Source organism: Alosa alosa, chromosome 5, assembly GCF_017589495.1.
Source record: "Alosa alosa isolate M-15738 ecotype Scorff River chromosome 5, AALO_Geno_1.1, whole genome shotgun sequence".
In the NCBI taxonomy this organism is placed as follows: Eukaryota; Metazoa; Chordata; class Actinopteri; order Clupeiformes; family Clupeidae; genus Alosa; species Alosa alosa.
In genome coordinates, this window is record NC_063193.1 from 476,672 (window position 1) to 499,130 (window position 22,459).

General features: G+C 40.2%; 1 protein-coding gene across 1 annotated transcript in view; it reads left to right on the forward strand.

Moving 5' to 3' along the window:
- The first annotated feature begins 10,536 nt into the window (after positions 1-10,536).
- Positions 10,537-22,459, forward strand: part of sart3 (spliceosome associated factor 3, U4/U6 recycling protein) — a 134,322-nt gene continuing 122,399 nt past the window's right edge. Inside the window, exon 1 of the mRNA XM_048243279.1 lies at positions 10,537-11,358. Coding sequence (XP_048099236.1) covers positions 11,323-11,358 — 36 coding nt within the window. The 5' untranslated portion in view covers positions 10,537-11,322. The remainder of the gene's footprint in view (positions 11,359-22,459) is intronic.

The window sequence follows — 22,459 nt, forward strand, 5'->3', positions numbered from 1 at the left end:
TACCTAAACAACGACTGTTGCAACACTGTCCTTTACTGGAAATTATTTTCACACTTTCAGATCCCTTGGAGCTAGCCTAGCATACCGACAAGCTAGATCCGACCCAGAACCTCACGTATCTGGCACTGCTGAACTTGCACAGAAACATCACCAACTTTTTAAAATAGTTTTGAAAACCAAACATTTAGACTATTTTAGCACAGATTATGAGATTATTTGCCGCTTTTTAATAATTCTTGACAACATTAAAATATATAAAAATTTTTTTTTTTTTTTTTTTTTTTTTTAGAAAAGTTTTGGGTGGGCCTGTTGCAAAAGTGGGCGGGCCTAGGCCCACCCATAGCGCCGTGCCTGAAACAGGTGCAACACATTTGAAAAGGAAGGACTGGTAGCATGCAAGCTCCCGGGAAAGATTGATTTAAGAACGTTATCACGTTCTTAGGCGTGTTCGACTTGAGGCAGATCTGACTTGGTCTGGCTTTCTACGTAAACGTGATCTTCAGAGGCTAGCCGGGATGAGCTACAACAGAGGGCAGCTCATCCCGGACGCACAGGCTACAGTCTGCCTGACGTGACTCGTGGGAGACATCGCGGGAGATATCGCGGAATGTTGTTTGCAATAAACACAGCAGAACTTTCATTCTTACTCATTAAAATGAGCATGATGACTGACTAAATAAATTCTTATGATGTAGTTTAAATAAACCACTGTTGTCATACAGTTAACAGGCCTGCATTGTAGGCGAGAACCGGGACGAATGAAACACTTCTTAATTAAATGTAATTTACAAAGACATCGTAAAACACTGAAAGTTAATATTTTGTCTCTAGCAACCTACATCTATCCTCTGTCAAATACAGTTACATCTACAGCTCTGAACAAAACCGTTCAAGAGTTATTTAAGGAGTCGAACGTGCGTTTTGTTTCATTCGTCCCTCCTGGCTGGGACGAATGAAACAGCATGGGGGACGAATGAAACATACAGCTTAAATTATGTAAACTTCCCACAATTTCAATATTTGACAACATATCATGAATAGTACTTCAAGTATGTGTTATTTTAGATAGATTGCTGCTGGGCTATATGTCTTGGTTCATGTCTGTTAACAACTCATTGACGTCATGGTAAAGCGCTGATCTCGCGGTTATGGAAATAGCATGCACTATGCCATTAATATAGCTAGAATAATGCATGTTTCGAATTATATAATGTTTCTATAGTACAAAATGTTATTTCACTCTGTTTTTACGTGGTTAAAGCCACCACACATCCAAATAAGTGCCCTTCATGACCGACAGGCCGTCGGTCTCCGTTAACATGGCAAAACTCGACCCCCTACCTGATAGCCCCAAATATATTTGCATCTTTCTAAAACTGCTTTTCCATGTCTCACCTGCATAAAATATAGTATAAACACAGATATGTGTGCATTGACTTAGAATAAATGGGGTTTACTGCCTGGTCGGGACAAATGAAACAGGTGTTTCAATCGTCCTGCCATAGACATCCAGCATTATAGGCTGTTTTGCATCCATTACAAACAAACATGCAATGTGAACGTCTGGGATTAGGGAGAGCACTAAATGCTCTACTGAATAAGCACGAAGTCAAACCTTTAAATGAAAAACACTCTTTAATAATCAAAAAAATAAACCGCTAATGAAGTAAACTTGTGACCATCAAAAATGGTTTATCGCCTGTAACTCCGTGATAACAGGACGTAACAGGAAGTCATTTGGCTGAGCAACGGAGGGTAATATGTTCTATATTTTGTCCAAATGATGTCTGTCTATCATCGTTGCACTCGGAGAAAACCGGAATGTTTCATTTGTCCTGCGTTTCTACGGCTGCAAACGGGATTCACTCGCAGTTAACCAAATATTTCTTTATTAGGGCAGGGCAGGCATATTTCTTTCTATTAAATTATCGGATTATCGGAGTGTCTATTCGTACCCCTGAAACGAATAGCCTTGGCCACACAACTGAGGGGTATTCCAGAAAGGAGCTTTAACAAACACTGAGATAAAACTTAACCTCTGGGTTGTCTAAACCTGTGGCGACTAAACCCGAGCTGTCGGTTCCAAAACACCGGTTACCAGTTAGTTCAATCAACCCTGTGATAACCTAGAGTTGTGCGCGTTCACGGCGAACTTATAAAGGCATCATCTATTGAGAGTCGAAACAATTAGTGAAACCGGCAAAACGAAGAGCACCGTATTTTTCAGAGGCGGAGTAGTCGAGGCTTACGAGGAGAGAACTGTAATAACAAAAAAAAAGACGCGCCTGCGTCCGAGACCTTGCTTGGCAGAGAATAGCCTAACTGACCGTGTAAATGCGTACGTTTAGGATAGCCTATTTAATGTCAAAAGCAAAATTAAATAATTCACTGGACATCACGTATTGTATTAACTACTTTGAATGATGCTTTCTTAAACTAGCCTACCTTGTCACAGATTGAGTGGGCCATAGAATTCTTTGAGAATCCCAAATGTAATTTTCTATTTTAACACGGGTTCTGCAGCTGTGGGCCAAGTTAAACTTTTGCGCTCCATCATCGGAAGGGTGAATGTCGGAAGGCATGGGTAGCCTATTGGACACATTTCAGTGCACATTTGGAAAAATTTAATAAGTGATGCTGACCTGCCAGTTGGTGAAACTACACATTAATGATCCTCGTGGGTTTGTGTCCAGGAAAACGAATGAAGTTGCGCAGGGACTGCTTAGCGTAAGGCAAACTTTACGCACCGACCGACAGCTTGCCGATATGCTCTGCAAAAAATGTTTTTATCCCAAATGCCATCAGCATTCTTAACCAAACTTAGTGACAACATGCATACCCGGCTGAGCTCTATATTATTTTGAGCTGAATATTTATTTTATTCTATTCTAATCCACCATGCTGCTTTTCAAGTAGCCTATATCTAGGATTCAGCTCGAAAAACTCTAGCGCTCTTGAAAAACTCTTTTGGAAAAGAATGGATAGGCTATCATGTGATGTCGTGGTCTTATCGCCCTCTCACGGTGAATTGCACAGATGAATACATGATTTTGTGCTTCTTTGTCAATCGGACCTTTGTCAAAATGAAACGCCATTGTGTGACAAGTGTAAAAACGGACCCCCCAGTGACGAAGGAGGTCAAGCGCTGGACTGACCAATCGGAAGCCAGGCTACAGGACGCCCTTAGCAACGTTGACTGGGAGATGTTCAAGACGAACTCTGCTGACATCAATGAGTTTACGGAAGTATCATTGAGTTACATCAATATGCTAACTGATTCCATCATCCCATCTGTAAAGATCCGAAGCTTCCCTAACCAGAAGCCATGGGTGGATAGAGAAGTGAGAACGGCATTAAAGACACGCACCATGACTTATAATGCTGGGCTTATTTCAGGGGATATGACGGATTACAAAGCAGCATCTTATAGTTTACGTAGTGCTATTAAAGATGCTAAGCGGCGCTATTAAGGTTTTGCACCTACGTCATAATGTCATGTGACCGTTTGTTTACAACTAGAGTGGTAGGCAAGAATGGTAGGCAAGGAACTGCAGAGAGTGGTAGGCAAGCCTACAACAGTCGGGTTGCATAGGCTACACATAGTTACAAATAGCTTCAAAATTGAAATTTTAATATCAAATATTGACCGGGATGCCGACCACTTGTGTAGGCCCTAACAGTTGGTTTTACAATAAGAAGCAAAAGGCTTACGAACGACCGCTTAGCCTACCTATCCCTCGTGGTTGTGGAGGATGATCATTATCAGCTGTGAAGTCTTTAATTCTCAAGATAGCCTAATGGTGTAGCCTACTGTCTCACGAAGACGTGGGCTAAAAATACTACTATCTACAGTCATCCAAAATGAATTGCCAGAGATAGGCTATGAAGGGAAAAAGTGCAGCATTTTAAACATGGCAAGATTATTTTTACCGAACAGTTTGTTCTAATTTGTCTCGTGAAATTTGTGCTTGTGGACATCAATCACCTATCTTCTGTCCTTCTATTTCAAGTTATCATGAGTGTCATTTGATTATATAATCACAACAAATGCTAATAAATGAAAACAGAATAGGCTTATGTGCTATAGGCTAACGTTACAGGTCAGGCTAACTCCTCAGATGTCAAAATAAACTGATTTGATCCTAATTGTTTAACGATCACACACAACAACTTAACCCAGCAACCTCAAACACCACTGTTGAACCTAGGCTACTGCTTCAGTCATGTAAGAAATAAGCAGTTTATGAATTATCTTTATTCGTTTAATCAAGTCCACATGACCAAAATAACAACATATTTAAAGGCCTAATATAGGCGATGCTGCAATGGATAACTAATAAAAAAAAGTTTCATACAATTAATGAACTTTATCACTCACATTCTGAGTTTTTCTGGGTGGTTATATATCCATGCAGATCGTCTTCGAATAAGCCATCGCTGTTATATGATATAATATGTTACAGGATTCATGACTAACGCCATTAATGTTACATGATGCTGACTGACTCTGGCTATAACATAGGTTACCGCTTTTAACGCCTGCTGAGTCTACTGCCTACCAAGACCTGTCGCTGTTCAGTTGAAGTTAAATGATCAAATATTGTTTGATTTTGTGTCAGCTTTCAGAAGGAAGACATGTTCCTTTCTGGTCAAATTTCACAGCTTCTAAGAAAGGCTATTGTCTTCGTGTAAACCGAGTTTTGAACAGAGAAAAAAAGTTAGGTTACCATTAGGCTACATGCAGGTTCTCCCATAACGCTATCGATACAGATCAATGCACCAAATCAGGGCGATTTTAGCTTAAAACAACGTTCCTGTGACAGGCTATCAAATATTGAACAATGGGATAACGTTTCATCATCACCTTTATTGATGCCTGAAATGTTGACATTGCTGAAATACAGAGATGTAGCCTACTGAGAGGCAGCTGCAGACAACGATGTTCAATGGGTTCAACTTGTCCCTTGCCTACCAGCTGGATGTAAACAAAGCTATAGAACCTAGAATACGTCACATGAAAAACGTTAATAGAGACAGAGTTGAAGCTGATTTCTTGGAGGGTGATCCAGCACGAGTGTGGAAAGGACTCCGAACCATCACTGGCTTTGAAAGAAAGTCCCCTCCTATGATGAATGTGAGTAAAGCCCTCCCTGATGAACTTAATGCTTTTTATGCTCGCTTTGACATGAAAAACACAGACTATATTGGACTAGCTGCAGCATGTGAAGCAAATGAGGATGCACCTTTCTGTGTCTCTGAGGTCGATGTGAGCAATGCCTTTAGGAGGGTAAATTGTAGAAAAGCTACTGGACCGGATGGAATTTCTAACAGGGTTTTGAAATCCCAAGCTGCTCAGTTAGCTCCTGTGTTCACTTATATCTTTAACACATCATTGGCTCAAGAGACAGTTCCTACTTGCCTCAAGCAGTCTGTTATTGTTCCAGTACCGAAAAACAAAAGTCCATCATGTCTGAATGACTACCGCCCAGTAGCCCTGGCGTCTACAGTGATGAAGTGTTTTGAGAAGCTTGTGAAAAACATTATCTGCTCATCCCTCCCTGCCTCCTTTCGACCCCCTCCAATTTGCTTACAGAGCCAACAGGTCTACAGAGGATGCCATCTCAAACCTCATGCACACCACCTTAACTCACCTGGAGGAGGGAATGGGAATTATGTGAGGATGCTGTTCATTGACTTTAGTTCAGCATTCAACACGATAGTACCTCTCACCTTGGTCACAAAGATGAAGGCCTTAGGACTGAACACCACCCTGTGTCACTGGATATTTGACTTCCTCACCAACCGTTCACAAGTGGTTAGAGTGGGGGTCTGACATCTGACTCATTAACCATCAGCACTGGTGCTCCCCAAGGCTGTGTTTTGAGTCCACTGCTGTACAACATCTACACACATGACTGCAAAGCCAACAGTAGTCATACCTCCATCATCAAGTTTGCAGATGACACCGTGATCTTGGGCCTGATTAGTAACAACAATGAACAGCTCTACTTGGATCAGGTTGATGAGGTGGCACAGTGGTGTCAATCTAACAGCTTGACACTGAATATCAATAAAACCAAGGAAATGGTAGTGGATTACAGAAGGCAGCAGCAGAACTACAGTTACACCCCACTAATGATCAGCGGGCAACCTGTAGAGAGAGTCACAAGTTTTAAATACCTTGGTGTCCACATTACTGAAGACTTAACATGGACTGTTAACACTCAATATGTTCTGAAGAAGTCCAGACAACGACTCTACTTCCTTCGTCAGCTAAGGAAATTCAAAGTTTCTACATCCATCATGAAGGCCTTCTACACTTCAGCGGTTGAGAGTGTTCTAACTGGTAGCATCATCACCTGGTATGGGAACTCCACAGTTAGAGATTGTAGTACTCTGCAGAGAGTAGTGCTCAGCTGAACGTACTATAAGAACTCAACTCCCTGCTCTACAAGATATCTATTCCAGAAGAGTACTCCTAAGAGCCCAAAAGATTCTGAAGGACTCTTCTCATCCTAACAATGGATTATTCCTACTGCTGAAATCAAGAAGACGCCTATGTAGTCACAAAGCCAGAACTGAGAGACTCAGGAGAAGTTTTTAATCCCCAGGCCATCCGAACTCTGAACTCACACTATACTGACTTTGCACACATTCACTCCTCAGCACTCTCAAACATTTCCCAACTCTGAACTCACACTATACTGACTTTGCTCATTCACACACCTCATGACCCCCACACACACACACACACCCACACACACCTACAAGACTTTTAGCACTTTTACATCCCTCTCCCTATGCTACAGACCTTTTATTTATTTTCTTATTTCATCACACGTCAAAACACACACACACACACATATCTGACTTTCTCCAACTTTTGCACACTTTTTATTTATTATTTTTGATTTCTCCTCCATCTACCCATGTCCTTGATTGCCTAGCCTTTCTGCACCCCCACCCCACCCCCATCCCCAACACACACACTTACATCATCACTGTCATCACTTCACATACATACAGCACACTGCTTGCTACAGTAAGCCTCCTCTACATACACCACACTGCCCCCACATACACAGCACATTGTCTTCAGGATCTTCTCCAACACACATCCTCTACATACTTACAGCACACTGCCCCCACCTACCCACACACACACTACACACACACACACACAGTCACTGCTCCACTCCCCTCCCGCCCACACACACATCTTCACTGTCATCACTCACATACATTACATACAGTACTCTGCTTGCAATAGTAAGTCCCTGCCCCCCTACATACACAGCACATTATTTCATCAGGAAGCTTCTCCAACACACATCCCCAACATACTTACAGCACACTGACCCCCCACAATACACAGCACATTGTCTCATGAGGAAGCTTCTCCAACACACATATTGCACACTGCCCTCTCCCCACATACACAGCACACTATCCCATCTCCCCTGTCATCCCCCAACACACACACCAAGACCCCTGGCAGTTAAGTTAGCCCCTTGAGCCGTGGATCTGCCCAAGGTTTCTTCCTTGGTAAGGGAGTTTTTCCTTGCCCCTGTTGCTCTTGGGTGCTCCTTGTTGGTGCCCCCCACCCAATCCCAATCCTCCCCCACCTTTTTATGCAGCCCTTGCCACTTAATCTACTAAACCCCTCTTCTACTGCACTCTTTACCCCCATTAATGCACAAATAGGGTGACACCAGACATAATTTCACTGCATTTCTTACTTCCAGTAACTACATGCATGTGACAATAAACTTCCTTGTACTCTGTGGTCAAGAGCATTGTCCCACCCACTATACCGTCTGATTTGTTAGTTAGCACGAATGCAGCCAATCAGGATAGAAGACTGAACATAGAGAGAGTTTCTCACTGAGGCAGACTGTAGACTGGACTTCAGCTGTACGGAGATTTTTTTTGAAGGTAAGGAAGAGCCTACCTTACATTGCTGAAGTTGCAATGAATCACAATAATCTACACTGAAGTTACAAAAACACCACTTTGTGAGCTATTGTCTCTTTGATCCGGATCAATAAGTAAAGCACCCACTTCCTTTATTTAGCGAATTCCTGATTGATGCACGTTACTGATGCTGTTTACTAGTTAGCCTACAAACTACTCGGGTGCTGCGCGTCGGGAGTAGCACAATGGACAAGACGTCGGTGTGCGGAGCACATGAAGAATTGTCCCAGCATCGCCGGTTCGAAGCCTGCTTGATGACGTGCCCGCCGCGGTCAGGCGATCTCCCTTTAATTTTACCGCTGTCCGGTAGTCACTGCAATCACTAGTCCGTGCGTGCGTGCGGGCACTCGCGATCTCTCATGAAACCAAGTGCCTGACTGTTTGCAACTGTTTGTTGTCTGTTTGATGTGCTGTTCACTGAGGGCATTCATATTAAATCACTGATATCAACTGCAACAGCCTGAGAAATAAAAAATCTTTTTTTACGAAAACGAGGGCCTTTGACCCACACACGCTACAGCCAGCGCCACGGTGACTCTAATAATGGATGTAACACAGAGCACTTCGTTCAGCATCGCTGCAGAGGCACAATGGACAAGACGTCGGTGTGTGAGCCCCCCCATTAATGCACAAATAGGCTGACACCAGACATAATTTCACTGCATTTCTTACTTCCAGTAACTATATGCATGTGACAATAAACTTCCTTGTATCCTTGTATCCTTGTAAAATAGCGGCCTGATTGAAAATGCACTGAAATAACCGAACATAATTGAACATAACCTGAACGAAACCTACCCCCTACCAGGTTAAGTTCAGTGGCCGGTTGCACAAAGCACCTTAAGTTTTTTCCCTTAAGTATGACCCTTAACACTTAATTTCTCCTCAGGTAAGGGATTTACTTAAGGGTGTTGCATGAAAATTCTATAGTTTCCACGGAGATTGTTCAACAGCTGTAGCCTAGCTAACTGCCTTTGCCGCGATGCCGTTAGTTAACCCACCGAACACAGTGCTTATATCTTATCATTCATCTTTACATTAATAATTTTAGCGGAAATTATCCAGGTAGCAAGTAAAACATGTTATATACATGAACTGAACAATACTAGTTGGCAAGTTAGAAATGATCCTGACTGTCATCAGTGCACCGACGTTTTGCCTAGCGAACCGAACCGAAGCTCATAGGCTAACAAGACATCCACATGAATTGTTAACGTTAGCCTACGTAAACCAAACAATAACAATACGGCATGTTTCTGATAGGCCTATCTATTTGACAGAGGAAGCATATTTTTTATATTGTTTTGAATGGTCAAAAGTAGTTAATAAACTTCATTTATCAGCATCAATTCAGTTAATAATATGGTTAAGGTAGAGTCAGATGTCCCTTAGGATTTTCCCCTTAGTTAGACTACTAAGGTCTTTTGTGCAACAGTTTAAGGGATTTCTTACAAGATAAGGACAAACCCTTAAATACTAAGGGAAAATGTTAAGGAACCCTTAAGGAGAAAACTTAAGGGTGTTTGTGCAACCGTTTTTATTTTAAGGGACTCTTAAATCAGATTTTAAGGGAAAAACTTAACTTAAAGGGGATATTGGCAACTATTTCAACTTAATAAACCCGTTTAGAAATCATTTGGATGGTTAAATGACCTGTTCCGGTGAAAATGGTGACTTTCCCCAGCTGCTTCCTAGCCCCCAGGCGGAAAACCAACCTTTGCAACATTGAGACTACCGTCCCGGAAAGAGAAGTGAGAAACAAGAAACTAGTTTTAAATCGTGTTTCTTACCTTGTAACATCCACATAGTTCTGCCAAACTTATGCTAACAGTTCGCTAGCTTGTAAACAAATCCATGTGCTTTATCATTACCTTTTCACACAGTTTGAAATGGCATAATGTGCAATTTCTCCAGCAGAGGGGGAAATCCTGCCAAGTTTCCCTTTAAGGTGCAATTTGTGCAACCGGCCACAGAGCCTATGTTACCATAGTTACTTACATAGCCTGATAATTTTTGAGCTTTCTGGAACTGAAATCCCAGGTTTACCGTTTACTCTGGGTTTACATACCCAGTTCAGTTCAGAGCCTATGTTACCATAGTTACTTACATAGCCTGATCATATTTGAGCGTTCAGAGGGGTATTCCAGAAAGGAGGTTTAACAAACACTGAGATAAAACTTAACCTCTGGGTTGTCTGAACCTGTGGCGACTAAACCCGAGCTGTCGGTTCCAAAACACCGGTTACCAGTTAGTTCAATCAACCCTGTGTTAGATAACCTAAAGTTGTGCGCGTTCACGGCGAACTTATAAAGGCATCATCTATTGAGAGTCGAAACAATGAGTGAAACCGGCGAAACGAAGAGCACCGTATTTTTCAGAGGCGGAGTAGTCGAGGCTTACGAGGAGAGAACTGTAATAACAAAAAAAAAAAGATCAATACTTAAGGGCCTGCGTCCGAGACCTTGCTTGGCAGAGAATAGCCTAACTGACCATGTAAATGTCACAGTCAGGAGGGGTTTTATTATTATTATTATTATTATTATTATTATTATTATTATGTATAAATGTCTGATGTTGGGGGAAAATGATTATTTGTGCACAATGAACAATTCCCTGTGATGGACGTTTTCCTGCTTTCTCATGTGGAACACTGTGATTGGTGGATGGACTAATTGGACTGGGGTGTGTGAGGGTTTGCGATTGGGAGAATGGGGAGGTAAATCCTTTTTATAGGGAAAGGGGAGGTTGTAGTGACGACGGGGGGAACCCAGGGCTGGCCTGATGACGCGACCCTGAAGCAACAGCTGATGCGAGGTGGACTGCTGGATGACTGACCGCTGACGGGTTGATTAAAAGGACGCAAACTAGCGATCCATGAAGGAAAGTAACTTTTGCTTATCTGCTGTCTTGCTGTGTGAGTGGGCCATCGGTCATCTGTCTAAGTTTTAAGAACTGTCCTTTTCCCGAGGGGTGCCGACTTCCTGGAGCTGTGCAGCCTGACTGAAGAGAGGAGACAGCTGATATGCGCGATCGTACGTCTGCTAAAGGAAAGTAAAACAATCATTCTGTCTTAGTGTGGATGAGCCAGCTCATGGTTTACGAAGTATTAAAACATTGTTCTCTCCCCGAGGGCGATTGCTGCGTGGAAGAGCGCGCCTGCTGACAAGGAAGTCTTCTGCGCATTTTGGACAGCAGTCTGAGCGTGCCCTAACGTCACTGGCTGCAGGGAGGCGGACTCCACGGAGACAGCGCTGCTACACCACCCAGTGCATTGTGGGATTTGTTGTTTTCTTGGTCGGCGAGGAGGGTGCCGCCGACCAATGTTATTTCTCTGATTGGGGGCCAGCAATGCGCGACAGCGGAGGGGGCGTGGACTGTGTCATGGTGAGCCCTCCCTCCTTATAACTGCTTGGGCCTATTGCACAATTGTCTTTCTGTGTGGCAATTAAGAACAAACTGGACTGAAGTGATTTATTGTGTGCTTATTCCTATGTGGCTTTATTGGTGTTAAACGTATTGCTATGCAATTCTGAATGGTACATTCTGGAGTGCTGTGAATACTATTGTGTTTCTACTAGTGCTAGCCTGTGTGTTGGTAATGCTATTCCCTTTGCTGTGATTGAGTGTGTGTGTGTGGGCTATTTTATCTTAAGAGTCCTGTGATGTTCTTCTTGTTGCTCAGAGTTAGGCTTCTAGTGGCTTAACTGGTATTGCGGGCATTGTGTGGGTGATATCCTGGGCTTTAACAGAGGGTGGGCTCGGGCCTAACACTGTACACTTAACATCTTCTGCCGGCTCTGCATGTATGCTTGCTGCTGCTGCTCCCTTGTAATAAATAACTGTAAATTTATTCAGTGTGGTGGTTGTGTCTCAGAGAGGTTCGAATCTGCATTGTTAAGAGTGGCACGACATAAATGCGTACGTTTAGGATGGCCTATTTAATGTCAAAGGCACAATTAAATAATTCACTGAACATCACGTAGCCTATTGACTGCTTTGAATGATGCTTTCCTACCTTGTCACAGATTGAGTGGGCCATAGAATTCTTTGAGAATCCCACATGTAATTTCCTATTTTAACACTGGTTCTGCAGCTGTGGGCCAAGTTAAACTTTTGTGCTCCATCTTGGGAAGGGTTAATGTCGGAAGGCATGGGTAGCCTGTTGGACACATTTCAGTGCACATTTGGAAAATGTAATAAGTGATGCTGACCTGCCAGTTGGTGAAACTACACTTTAATGATCCTCGTGGGTTTGTGTCCAGGAAAACGAATGAAGTTGCGCAGGGACTGCTTTAGTGCAAGGCAAACTTTACGCACTGACCGACAGCTTGCCGATATGCTCTGCGTCTCCAACACTACAAAAACTCCCAGTCGGAGAGCGTGTGTAGCCTATTAAAAAAATATTTTATCCCAAAATGCCATCAGCATTCTTAACCAAACTTAGTGACAATATACATACCCGGCTGAGCTATACAGCTATATCTAAACTTATTTATCAATTTTCTATAGGCTATGTTTCCCCTTTTTTGTACTGTACTTGTTTTAATTATATCTTCAATGTGTCTAAGATGTTGTTTGTCCATCTGTCTGGTGAGCCAAACACAAATGTCCACTATGGTGTAGGCTCCTACATTAAATATTTATTTTATTCTATTCTAATCCACCATGCTGCTTTTCAAGTAGCCTATATTTAGTATTCAGCTGAAAAACTCTAGCACTCTTGAAAAACTCGTTTGGAAAATAATGGATAGGCTATCATGTGATGTCGTGGTCTTATCGCCCTCTCACGGTGAATTGCACGGATGAATATTACACGATTTTGTGCTTCTTTGTCAATCGGACCTTCGTCAAAATGAAACGCCATTGTGTGACAAGTGTAAAAATAGCGGCCTGATTGAACATGCACTGAAATAACCGAACATAATTGAACATAACCTGAACAAAACCTACCCCCTATCAGGTTAAGTACAGAGCCTATGTTACCATAGTTACTTACATAGCCTGATCATTTTTGAGCTTTCTGGAACTGAAATCCCAGGTTTACCGTTTACTCTGGGTTTACATACCCAGTTCAGTTCAGAGCCTATGTTACCATAGTTACTTACATAGCCTGATCATATTTGAGCGTTCTGGAACTGAAATACTTAAAAAACAAGTCAACACATTTCACTAGCTTTTTGAGTAATTTCAACTTGACAGTGAAGAACTCAAATAATCAAGTTAAATCAACAAATGCTCCCAACTTGAAATATCTAGTAATGCCAATTTAGTATTGTAAGTAAGGTGGACTTACAATAGGTTGGCAACTCAAAAATTCAAGTTGAATCAAAAGTTCTTCCAACTTAAAAAACAAGTCAACACATTTCACTAGCTTTTTGAGTAATTTCAACTTGACAGTGAAGAACTCAAATAATCAAGTTAAATCAACAAATGCTCCCAACTTGAAATATCTAGTAATGCCAATTTAGTATTGTAAGTAAGGTGGACTTACAATAGGTTGGCAACTCAAAAATTCAAGTTGAATCAAAAGTTCTTCCAACTTAAAAAACAAGTCAACACATTTCACTAGCTTTTTGAGTAATTTCAACTTGACAGTGAAGAACTCAAATAATCAAGTTAAATCAACAAATGCTCCCAACTTGAAATATCTAGTAATGCAAACTTAGTATTGTGAGTAAGGTGGACTTACAGTAGGTTAGCAACTCAAAAGTCAAGTTGAATCAAGTGCTTTTAACTTGAAATATCTAGTAATGCAAACTTAGTATTGTGAGTAAGGTGGACTTACAATAGGTTGGCAACTCAAAAATTCAAGTTGAATCAAAAGTTCTTCCAACTTAAAAAACAAGTCAACACATTTCACTAGCTTTTTGAGTAATTTCAACTTGACAGTGAAGAACTCAAATAATCAAGTTAAATCAACAAATGCTCCCAACTTGAAATATCTAGTAATGCAAACTTAGTATTGTGAGTAAGGTGGACTTACAATAGGTTGGCAACTCAAAAATTCAAGTTGAATCAAAAGTTCTTCCAACTTAAAAAACAAGTCAACACATTTCACTAGCTTTTTGAGTAATTTCAACTTGACAGTGAAGAACTCAAATAATCAAGTTAAATCAACAAATGCTCCCAACTTGAAATATCTAGTAATGCCAATTTAGTATTGTAAGTAAGGTGGACTTACAGTAGGTTAGCAACTCAAAAGTCAAGTTGAATCAAGTGCTTTTAACTTGAAATATCTAGTAATGCCAATTTAGTATTGTAAGTAAGGTGGACTTACAATAGGTTGGCAACTCAAAAATTCAAGTTGAATCAAAAGTTCTTCCAACTTAAAAAACAAGTCAACACATTTCACTAGCTTTTTGAGTAATTTCAACTTGACAGTGAAGAACTCAAATAATCAAGTTAAATCAACAAATGCTCCCAACTTGAAATATCTAGTAATGCAAACTTAGTATTGTGAGTAAGGTGGACTTACAGTAGGTTAGCAACTCAAAAGTCAAGTTGAATCAAGTGCTTTTAACTTGAAATATCTAGTAATGCAAACTTAGTATTGTGAGTAAGGTGGACTTACAATAGGTTGGCAACTCAAAAATTCAAGTTGAATCAAAAGTTCTTCCAACTTAAAAAACAAGTCAACACATTTACTTAAAAAACAAGTCAACACATTTCACTAGCTTTTTTGAGTAATTTCAACTTGACAGTGAAGAACTCAAATAATCAAGTTAAATCAACAAATGCTCCCAACTTGAAATATCTAGTAATGCAAACTTAGTATTGTGAGTAAGGTGGACTTACAGTAGGTTAGCAACTCAAAAAGTCAAGTTGAATCAAGTGCTTTTAACTTGAAATATCTAGTAATGCCAATTTAGTATTGTAAGTAAGGTGGACTTACAATAGGTTGGCAACTCAAAAATTCAAGTTGAATCAAAAGTTCTTCCAACTTAAAAAAACAAGTCAACACATTTCACTAGCTTTTTTGAGTAAGTTTTACTTGACAGTAAATAACTTAGATAATCAAGTTGAATCAACAAATGCTCCCAACTTGAAAATATATATCAATTCCAACTAATACATTGACTCTAACAAGAAAAAACAAGTCTAAATAACAACTCAAAAATCCAAATAGATCTAACAATGTTTTTATTTTTTTAGCCAGTTTGAACACCCTGACCTACAGTACCCTCCAGAATTACTGGCACCTCTGCTAACGCTGACTAAAAAGAGGAATATTAAATCATCTTTTAGAAATTGATCTTAATGCCTTAAGTTAAAAAATGAGGGAAAATCCAACATTTAAGGACACCAATTTTCTTTGTGAATGAATAATGTATCATAAATAAATAAAAGTTCTTCCTTAAAATACAGGGGTCATAAGTATTGGCACCCCATGTCGTGCAGGAGTCCGCATAGGTAGGCCAGTGCAGATGGAAGATCCTTGATGTCCTGTAGAACAACAGTCTCTTCCAGGACGATGGCGATATTGGTAACAGTGTCTGGTGCTTTCATGGCGAGGTCGTCTTCAATGACGGTCAAGATTCCAATTTTCATGCCTCTAGTCCTCCTCAGCATCTGCATCCTTGGTGGAAAAGCACAGAACTACATCACTAAATTTGCAAAAAAATAAATTAAAACACAATGGTTCTCCGCAATGGTGCAGCTCAGATGTCTTCTTAATTCTTTTTTTACTTAAGGCGAGACACTAGTGAATAGGGTAACATTTTTAACTAGCAGATATCACTATGAAACTTTCCCAGTAGATTACTTACATTAATATGAGAAAATAATGTATTACAAGTTTTCTGTAATTTAGTCTTTACATATGCAAATTAGGCAGTATCTAATAAAATATCATAATTTGCATACATTTTAAAACACGTTGAGTTCATCATTAACTGGTGCACCTACTGCATTTTCGAGTTCCCTAAATGTGAAGTGTTTGTGCTTCCTACTTTTGTGTGTCGCAAAGTTTTGTACATTGCCAATGCTATGGTCGCAGCCTACAAATGGACAAGTTATAGCTTCACCACGACGTAAATGTCCTCCAAGATGTTTAAAAAAGTCCACTGCACTACAATCACATTGGAATGTACACGATTGACAACTGAATGTAGTTTCGACCTGAGGTGATTTGTCTTTTGCATGGTACCGTGCCAAATTAAATTTTAATGTAAGCTTACCTGAAGTCTTAAAGATGCACATGCACTTGGGGTGGAGGCAGAGCCAGCTTTTCCCCCTGGTGACCGTTATGAAGCCTGTAATGGGTCAGGAGGGTCTCTACATCCGGTGAGAAAATGGACACTCCTGCAACAACAAACAAGAGTAGAAAATTATTATTTTTATATAGGTTTGTAGTGCAGTGGACTTTTTAAACATCTTGGAGGACATTTACGTAGTGATGAAGCTATAACTTGTCCATTTGTTGGCTCTGATCAAGCATTTTTAAGGGAGCCTTGATCGGGCTAATGTGGGGTTGCCATTGTTTTATGTGCCTGCATTCTATTGACATATGTTGCATTAAAAATTACATTTCCATTTAATTTTTTTCAACCTATATGCAGCGCCTCTGCAGATCGAGTAGCAGCAGTTGCAAGACATTGCTAAAAACTTTGGGCGGGAGTAAGGTTTAATCAGGGGTTTAGCTTACTCCACAGTGAGCTAGCTATCCTCGCTGGCATCCAATACAAAGGTCTTTCTATAAAGGTGAATATTTTAGGAACATACATGTTTTCAGCAAAACAGGGAAATAGCTAACCAGACAATTATACTGATAATTGAGCTGTAGCAGCTACGGCTATCACTAGTTGTGGAATTAAGCTACTAAGATTAGCTAGCAGGCTAGCTTAGCCTAATAGCCACTATTTCAACAACACCACACTATTTCCAAGAACGTTCCTTGCTGATATCCATTTTACACCAAATTGTTACTGAAAGTGAATGTTTTAGGAACATCCTTGTTCAGCATTACCGGTTATGTCTTCCCAGAACATTGCAAGCTTTTACCATTCACAGTCATAACTAGACATCACTAACGTTAGCTAGTGATAGCTGCTAACGGAATGTGGGCAGTCAGATCAGCTTAGCTTAGCAACACGACACCGAGAAAGACTGACTATCATAACAATTGGATATTGGATAAAACTAAATGCCTTACTTACCTTTGACAATGCTGTTGTCATTTGCTCCACGCTGCATACAGGTAGGGAAGGTGACTGGCTTCTGTCCTCCTGACAAATTCAATCTGCAGCCCACAGTTCGCCTTGATACGTTAGGAAACAATGCGCTTGCGCCAACTTGACTAAGAAGTTCAGTGAACTTTGGGAAACTTCTCTCTTATAGATACTTAATTATGCAAGTTGAGTCAACTCAGTTTCTTAAGTTTGTTAGGTGAATTTCCCAAATTAGTTGTAAAAACTTGTTATAATGAGTTTTACTACACTATTTGATTATTTGAGTTCTGTTTAGTCAGAAAAGTTATTTGCCAGTACTAAAGGCAAGTTGTATTTTTTACAGTGTGCAGTGTTCGGCCGTAGGCTATGTCTACGTGCGCACCTGAGAGCCAAAGAAATCCCCCTGTATATTCACTCCAAGTTGGCCTACCATAACTTACCAACTCTACACTGTAGACCATAAACTGGCTATTTATATGACCAATGTATTTGTTCAACTTTATGAAGCAGAATTACGCACTGCTACTTGGAACGTAACACATTTTTGTTGGCAGGAGAGAATGACAGTGATTAACAAATTGCACTTGTTGATGGTTACCAATAAATAGGGCCTACTATATATTTTTTTGCAAACAACAAAAACAGAAAGGATGGAGACAGCAAAACGTTAGGAGCTGGATGTGTGGATGAATGAAGCACAAATATGTTTTATAAGCATGCACACTGTTTAAAGTTAGGCTACACGGTAAACTACAAGTAAACCAAAGTTAAATTTAGCTTTTTTAGGGCTGGATAAAGTTGACCAAATGGATATAGGCTGTTAGGCGTGAATAAAGTAGGCTACTTTGTTGCTCCAACCCTTCCAACGTTAATGGGGACGGATGTTGACATTTTCCGTATTTTGCGTGAGAAACCCGGGAAATCTCCCTTATTTTCATTGTTCAATGTTGACAGAGCTATGGAACGAAAGAGATCGTTATGGCGACAGAAATCAACAATCAAACAAGCCACTTTGATTTTTTGCTGTTTTCGTTAATACAAAAGATGGGTGACCCCCTCCTAGACAAAAAAAAGTTAGGTGACCCTCCCCTCAGCAAAGAATAAAAAGACATGACCCTCCCCTATTTTCCTCCGGTGACCCCGTTTATAAATAACGAACGGTCCATGATTTTGTGCTTCTTTGTCAATCGGACCTTCGTCAAAATGAAACGCCATTGTGTGACAAGTGTAAAAATAGCGGCCTGATTGAACATGCAATAAAATAACCGAACATAATTGAACATAACCTGAACAAAACCTACCCCCTACCAGGTTAAGTTCAGAGCCTATGTTACCATAGTTACTTACATAGCCTGATCATTTTTGAGCTTTCTGGAACTGAAATCCCAGGTTTACCGTTTACTCTGGGTTTACATACCCAGTTCAGTTCAGAGCCTGTGTTACCATAGTTACTTACATAGCCTGATAATTTTTGAGCTTTCTGGAACTGAAATCCCAGGTTTACCGCTAACTCTGGGTTAACATACCCAGTTAAGCCAGTAAACCTGCTTTCTGGAATACCCCTCAGGGCTATTCACACCCTGTTACATAACAACAAAAACATGGCCGACATTCGTTTTTTCGTCAGCAGAAAGTGAAGAATTCTGAACGGTTTCAGCACTAATATCTGTTCAAATTAAAATTGAGATGGAAAAGTTGTGTTTTATTTTCATAATCTTTGTTCAGTGAACACATACAACCGTCAGTTTGTTAGCTAACAGAAATTTCGTGAATATGACGTTCAGGCCTATAAACTATAAGTTTACCTGCAAACCTTGACTTTTTGTCGAAGCAGATGCAGTGGTCACAGGCAAAGGCCTCATTTTGGCGGAGTGAGTGTGCATGTGTACCAACGTCTCTGGAGAGAAGGCGCGCAATTTGAACAAGAAATCGGTTCTCAAACAGAAGTTTTGATTGCAACAATTAGTTAGTTCATGCACCAGGGTGTAAATAGCATGCAGTACTATAAACACCTGGGTACGAATAGCATCCACTTCTAACTGTACATTGATGCAAACAGCATTCCTTATTCAGAGTGTCTATTACACAGCTGAGCTATTCACACTCTGTTATGTAACAACAAAAAAAAACATGTTGCTTGTTTTAAAAAAAAAAAAAAAATATTATTACATTGTGTGATCAATATGCCAGATTAAATGCACAGGGGTGCAAATAGCATACACTGATATTTGTACCAGACGAGGTACTGATAGAACACATTGCTGTGTGCACCGGGTCTGAATAGCATACATTGATATTTGTACCAGGCGAGGTACTAATAGAACACATTGCTGTGTGCACGAGGTCTGAATAGCATACATTGATATTTGTACCAGGCGGGGTACTAATAGGACACATTGCTGTGTGCACCGGGGTACGAATAGAATTCACTTCTTATTGCAGCAGGGTACGAATAGCATACACTGCTAATTGTACCAGGGGTGCAAATACTTAAATTATTTCTAAACCAGTCTCCTAAAGTCTGTAGTGAAGTCTGTGAAGGGTTTTCCAGGCTCCATTTCTTTTTACGAGACACCCTGCTCAGAAGAGACATCTGCCGGTTGTTTGGGTTGTTGCAGCGTCGTTGCAGCGTCACTGGAAAAATACAAATTAAAGTCGCGTGATCCCACCCACACGCGGACTGCGAGGGAAGCTGGCCAAATCGAAGCAATGCCCATTGTATGTGTTACTCAGTTACAAACAGCATAATTAGGGTTGCTGAGCTATCCATTCCCAAGTCAAAGTCAGGTAGTAAAGGAAGGATTGTACCCTGGTGGTCTGAGGAATGTAGTAAGGCTGTCAGGGACCGTAATAAAGCTTTTAGAACTTTAAAGCAAACTCTAAATTTTGGACATTTTATTAAATATAAACACTGTCAAGCTGTAGTGAGCCGCACAGTCAAAAGTGCAAAAAGGGATTGGAAAAAGTTTTGTGATTCAATTGAAAGAACAACTCCAATTCAAAGTGTATGGGACATGATCAAGAAGATGAGAAGGAACTGGAGGGGATTTGAGTATCCAGTAATGATTAATGATCAAAGAGTTATCACAAATAGTAAAGATAAAGCAGAGGCCCTATCGAAGGCATTGCAAAGGTGCATAGCTCAGAGAACCTTACCCATGAGGAGAAAAAAGGAAGAGATATGACGATAAAAAGAATACAGAAAAATACAAAACAAGGGGCTACATTGACATTTTTGGTGGAAAAGATCAGGCAGTCTGCTGAGAGACCTGCCCCAATGGGCATCATTGGACCATTAAACCACACAATGATCCAAAACATACAGCCAAACAAGGCAAGAAATGGTTAACTGAGAACAATATCAACATTTTAGAGTGGCAGAGCCAGAGTCCAGACCTCAATCCATCAAAAAAGTAAGCACAAGGCCAGAGTGATGGCAAATAATCGTTCCTGACTAAAAACCCAGATTGTTGTTAAAAAGGTGTGGTCTAAAATCATTGTGGAGACATGGAGAGGCTTGGTAGATATTATAAGAACCATTTTGAGAGTTGTTAATGCAAATAAAGATGTTTCCATTGACTATTTAAAAAGGGTATGACTAATTTTGAACTTGCCATTTTTCATAAAAATGTTAAAAAAGATAAAAACGATTATTTTTTGATTCCATGTTTCTACCACATTGTCTTACAACCTTTTGGCATGTGGCAGTGTCAATTTCAGTCAAAACAAACATATTGGTCAAGAGAACATCAACATTACATCAATATTTGCCAGGGGTATGAATAATTTTGTTCTTAAAGAGATAAAGTAGTGGTATTTACAGATGCATCAAAGTCAAGTCAAGTCAAGTCAAGTTTATTTATATAGCGCATTTCATACACAGAGGCCATTCAATGTGCTTTACATAAACAAAACCAAACAATAATAACAAATAAAAAGCATAGAAAGGCAATATAGTCAAAGAATAGTTAAAAGGTAAAGATCATAATAAAAAGAAAACATAAAACACAAGGTAAAATAATTTAAAAAAATAAAGGATAATTAGTAAGCAAAAAAAAAAAAAACAAAGGCAAAAGTAGTAAAAAGAAGTAATAAAAGATAAAGTAGAATAATTATCAAGGCAGATTCAGAATTTGTAACGCGGCACAGTTAGCAGAAAGCATCTGAGAACAGTTTGGTCTTAAGTCTAGATTTAAAACTGGCTACAGTTGGGGCCTTTTTGATGTCATCCGAAAGTTGATTCCACAGCTGAGCCGCATTGCAGCTAAAAGCTGCTTCACCATGTTTAGTTCTAACAGTAGGTTTTACTAGCAGGTTTTTCACCTGGGACCTGAGAGGACGCGAAGGTGTGTACTGCTGAAGCATGTCTGACAGGTATTTAGGTCCTGCTCCATTTACTGATTTATAAACAAGCAATAGAGCTTTAAAGTCAATTCTGTGATTTACTGGAAGCCAGTGCAAGGACTTAAGAATTGGAGTTATGTGGTCAGTTCTTTTAGTTTTTGTTAGAATCCATAGCTGCTGCATTTTGTATCATCTGAAGCTGTTTAATAGTCTTTTTAGGAAGGCCTGTGAACAGTCCATTGCAGTAATCAACCCTGCTGGAGATAAATGCATGAATGAGTCATATTTTGACATCAGCCCTCTGAGTCTGGCAATATTTTTGAGGTGGTAAAAAGCTGATTTAGTTGTCGCTTTCATGTGGCTGTTGAAATGTAGATCACTGTCAATTAATACACCAAGATTTTTAACTGTATCCTTTGCCTTCAACCCTTTTGTGTCAAGGAGACTGGCAACCCTAAGTCTTTCCTCCTTTTTACCAAATATAATTACTTCAGTTTTTTCTTTGTTCAGTTGAAGAAAATTTTGAGACATCCAGGTGTTGATTTGTTCTATACACTGACACATAGATTCAAGAGGACCATAGTCGTTTGGTGACAGAGCTAAGTAAATTTGTGTGTCATCTGCATAGCTATGATATGAAATCAAGTTATTTTGGGTGATTTGTCCAAGTGGGAGCATATAGAGGTTGAATAATAGTGGCCCTAAGATCGACCCCTGGGGAACACCACAGGTCAAGGACGTTGGTGTTGAGGTACAGTTTCCAATGGCAACAAAGAAGCTCCTTTCTTGTAGATATGATTTTAGCCAGCTGATAACTATGCCTGTAAATCCAACCCAGTGTTCTAGTCTGTGTAGTAAAATATTGTGATCAACAGTGTCAAATGCTGCACTAAGGTCCAGTAGCACTAGGACTGATGTTTTACCTGAATCTGTGTCTCTTTAATGAGAGCTGTTTCAGTGCTGTGATTTGCCCG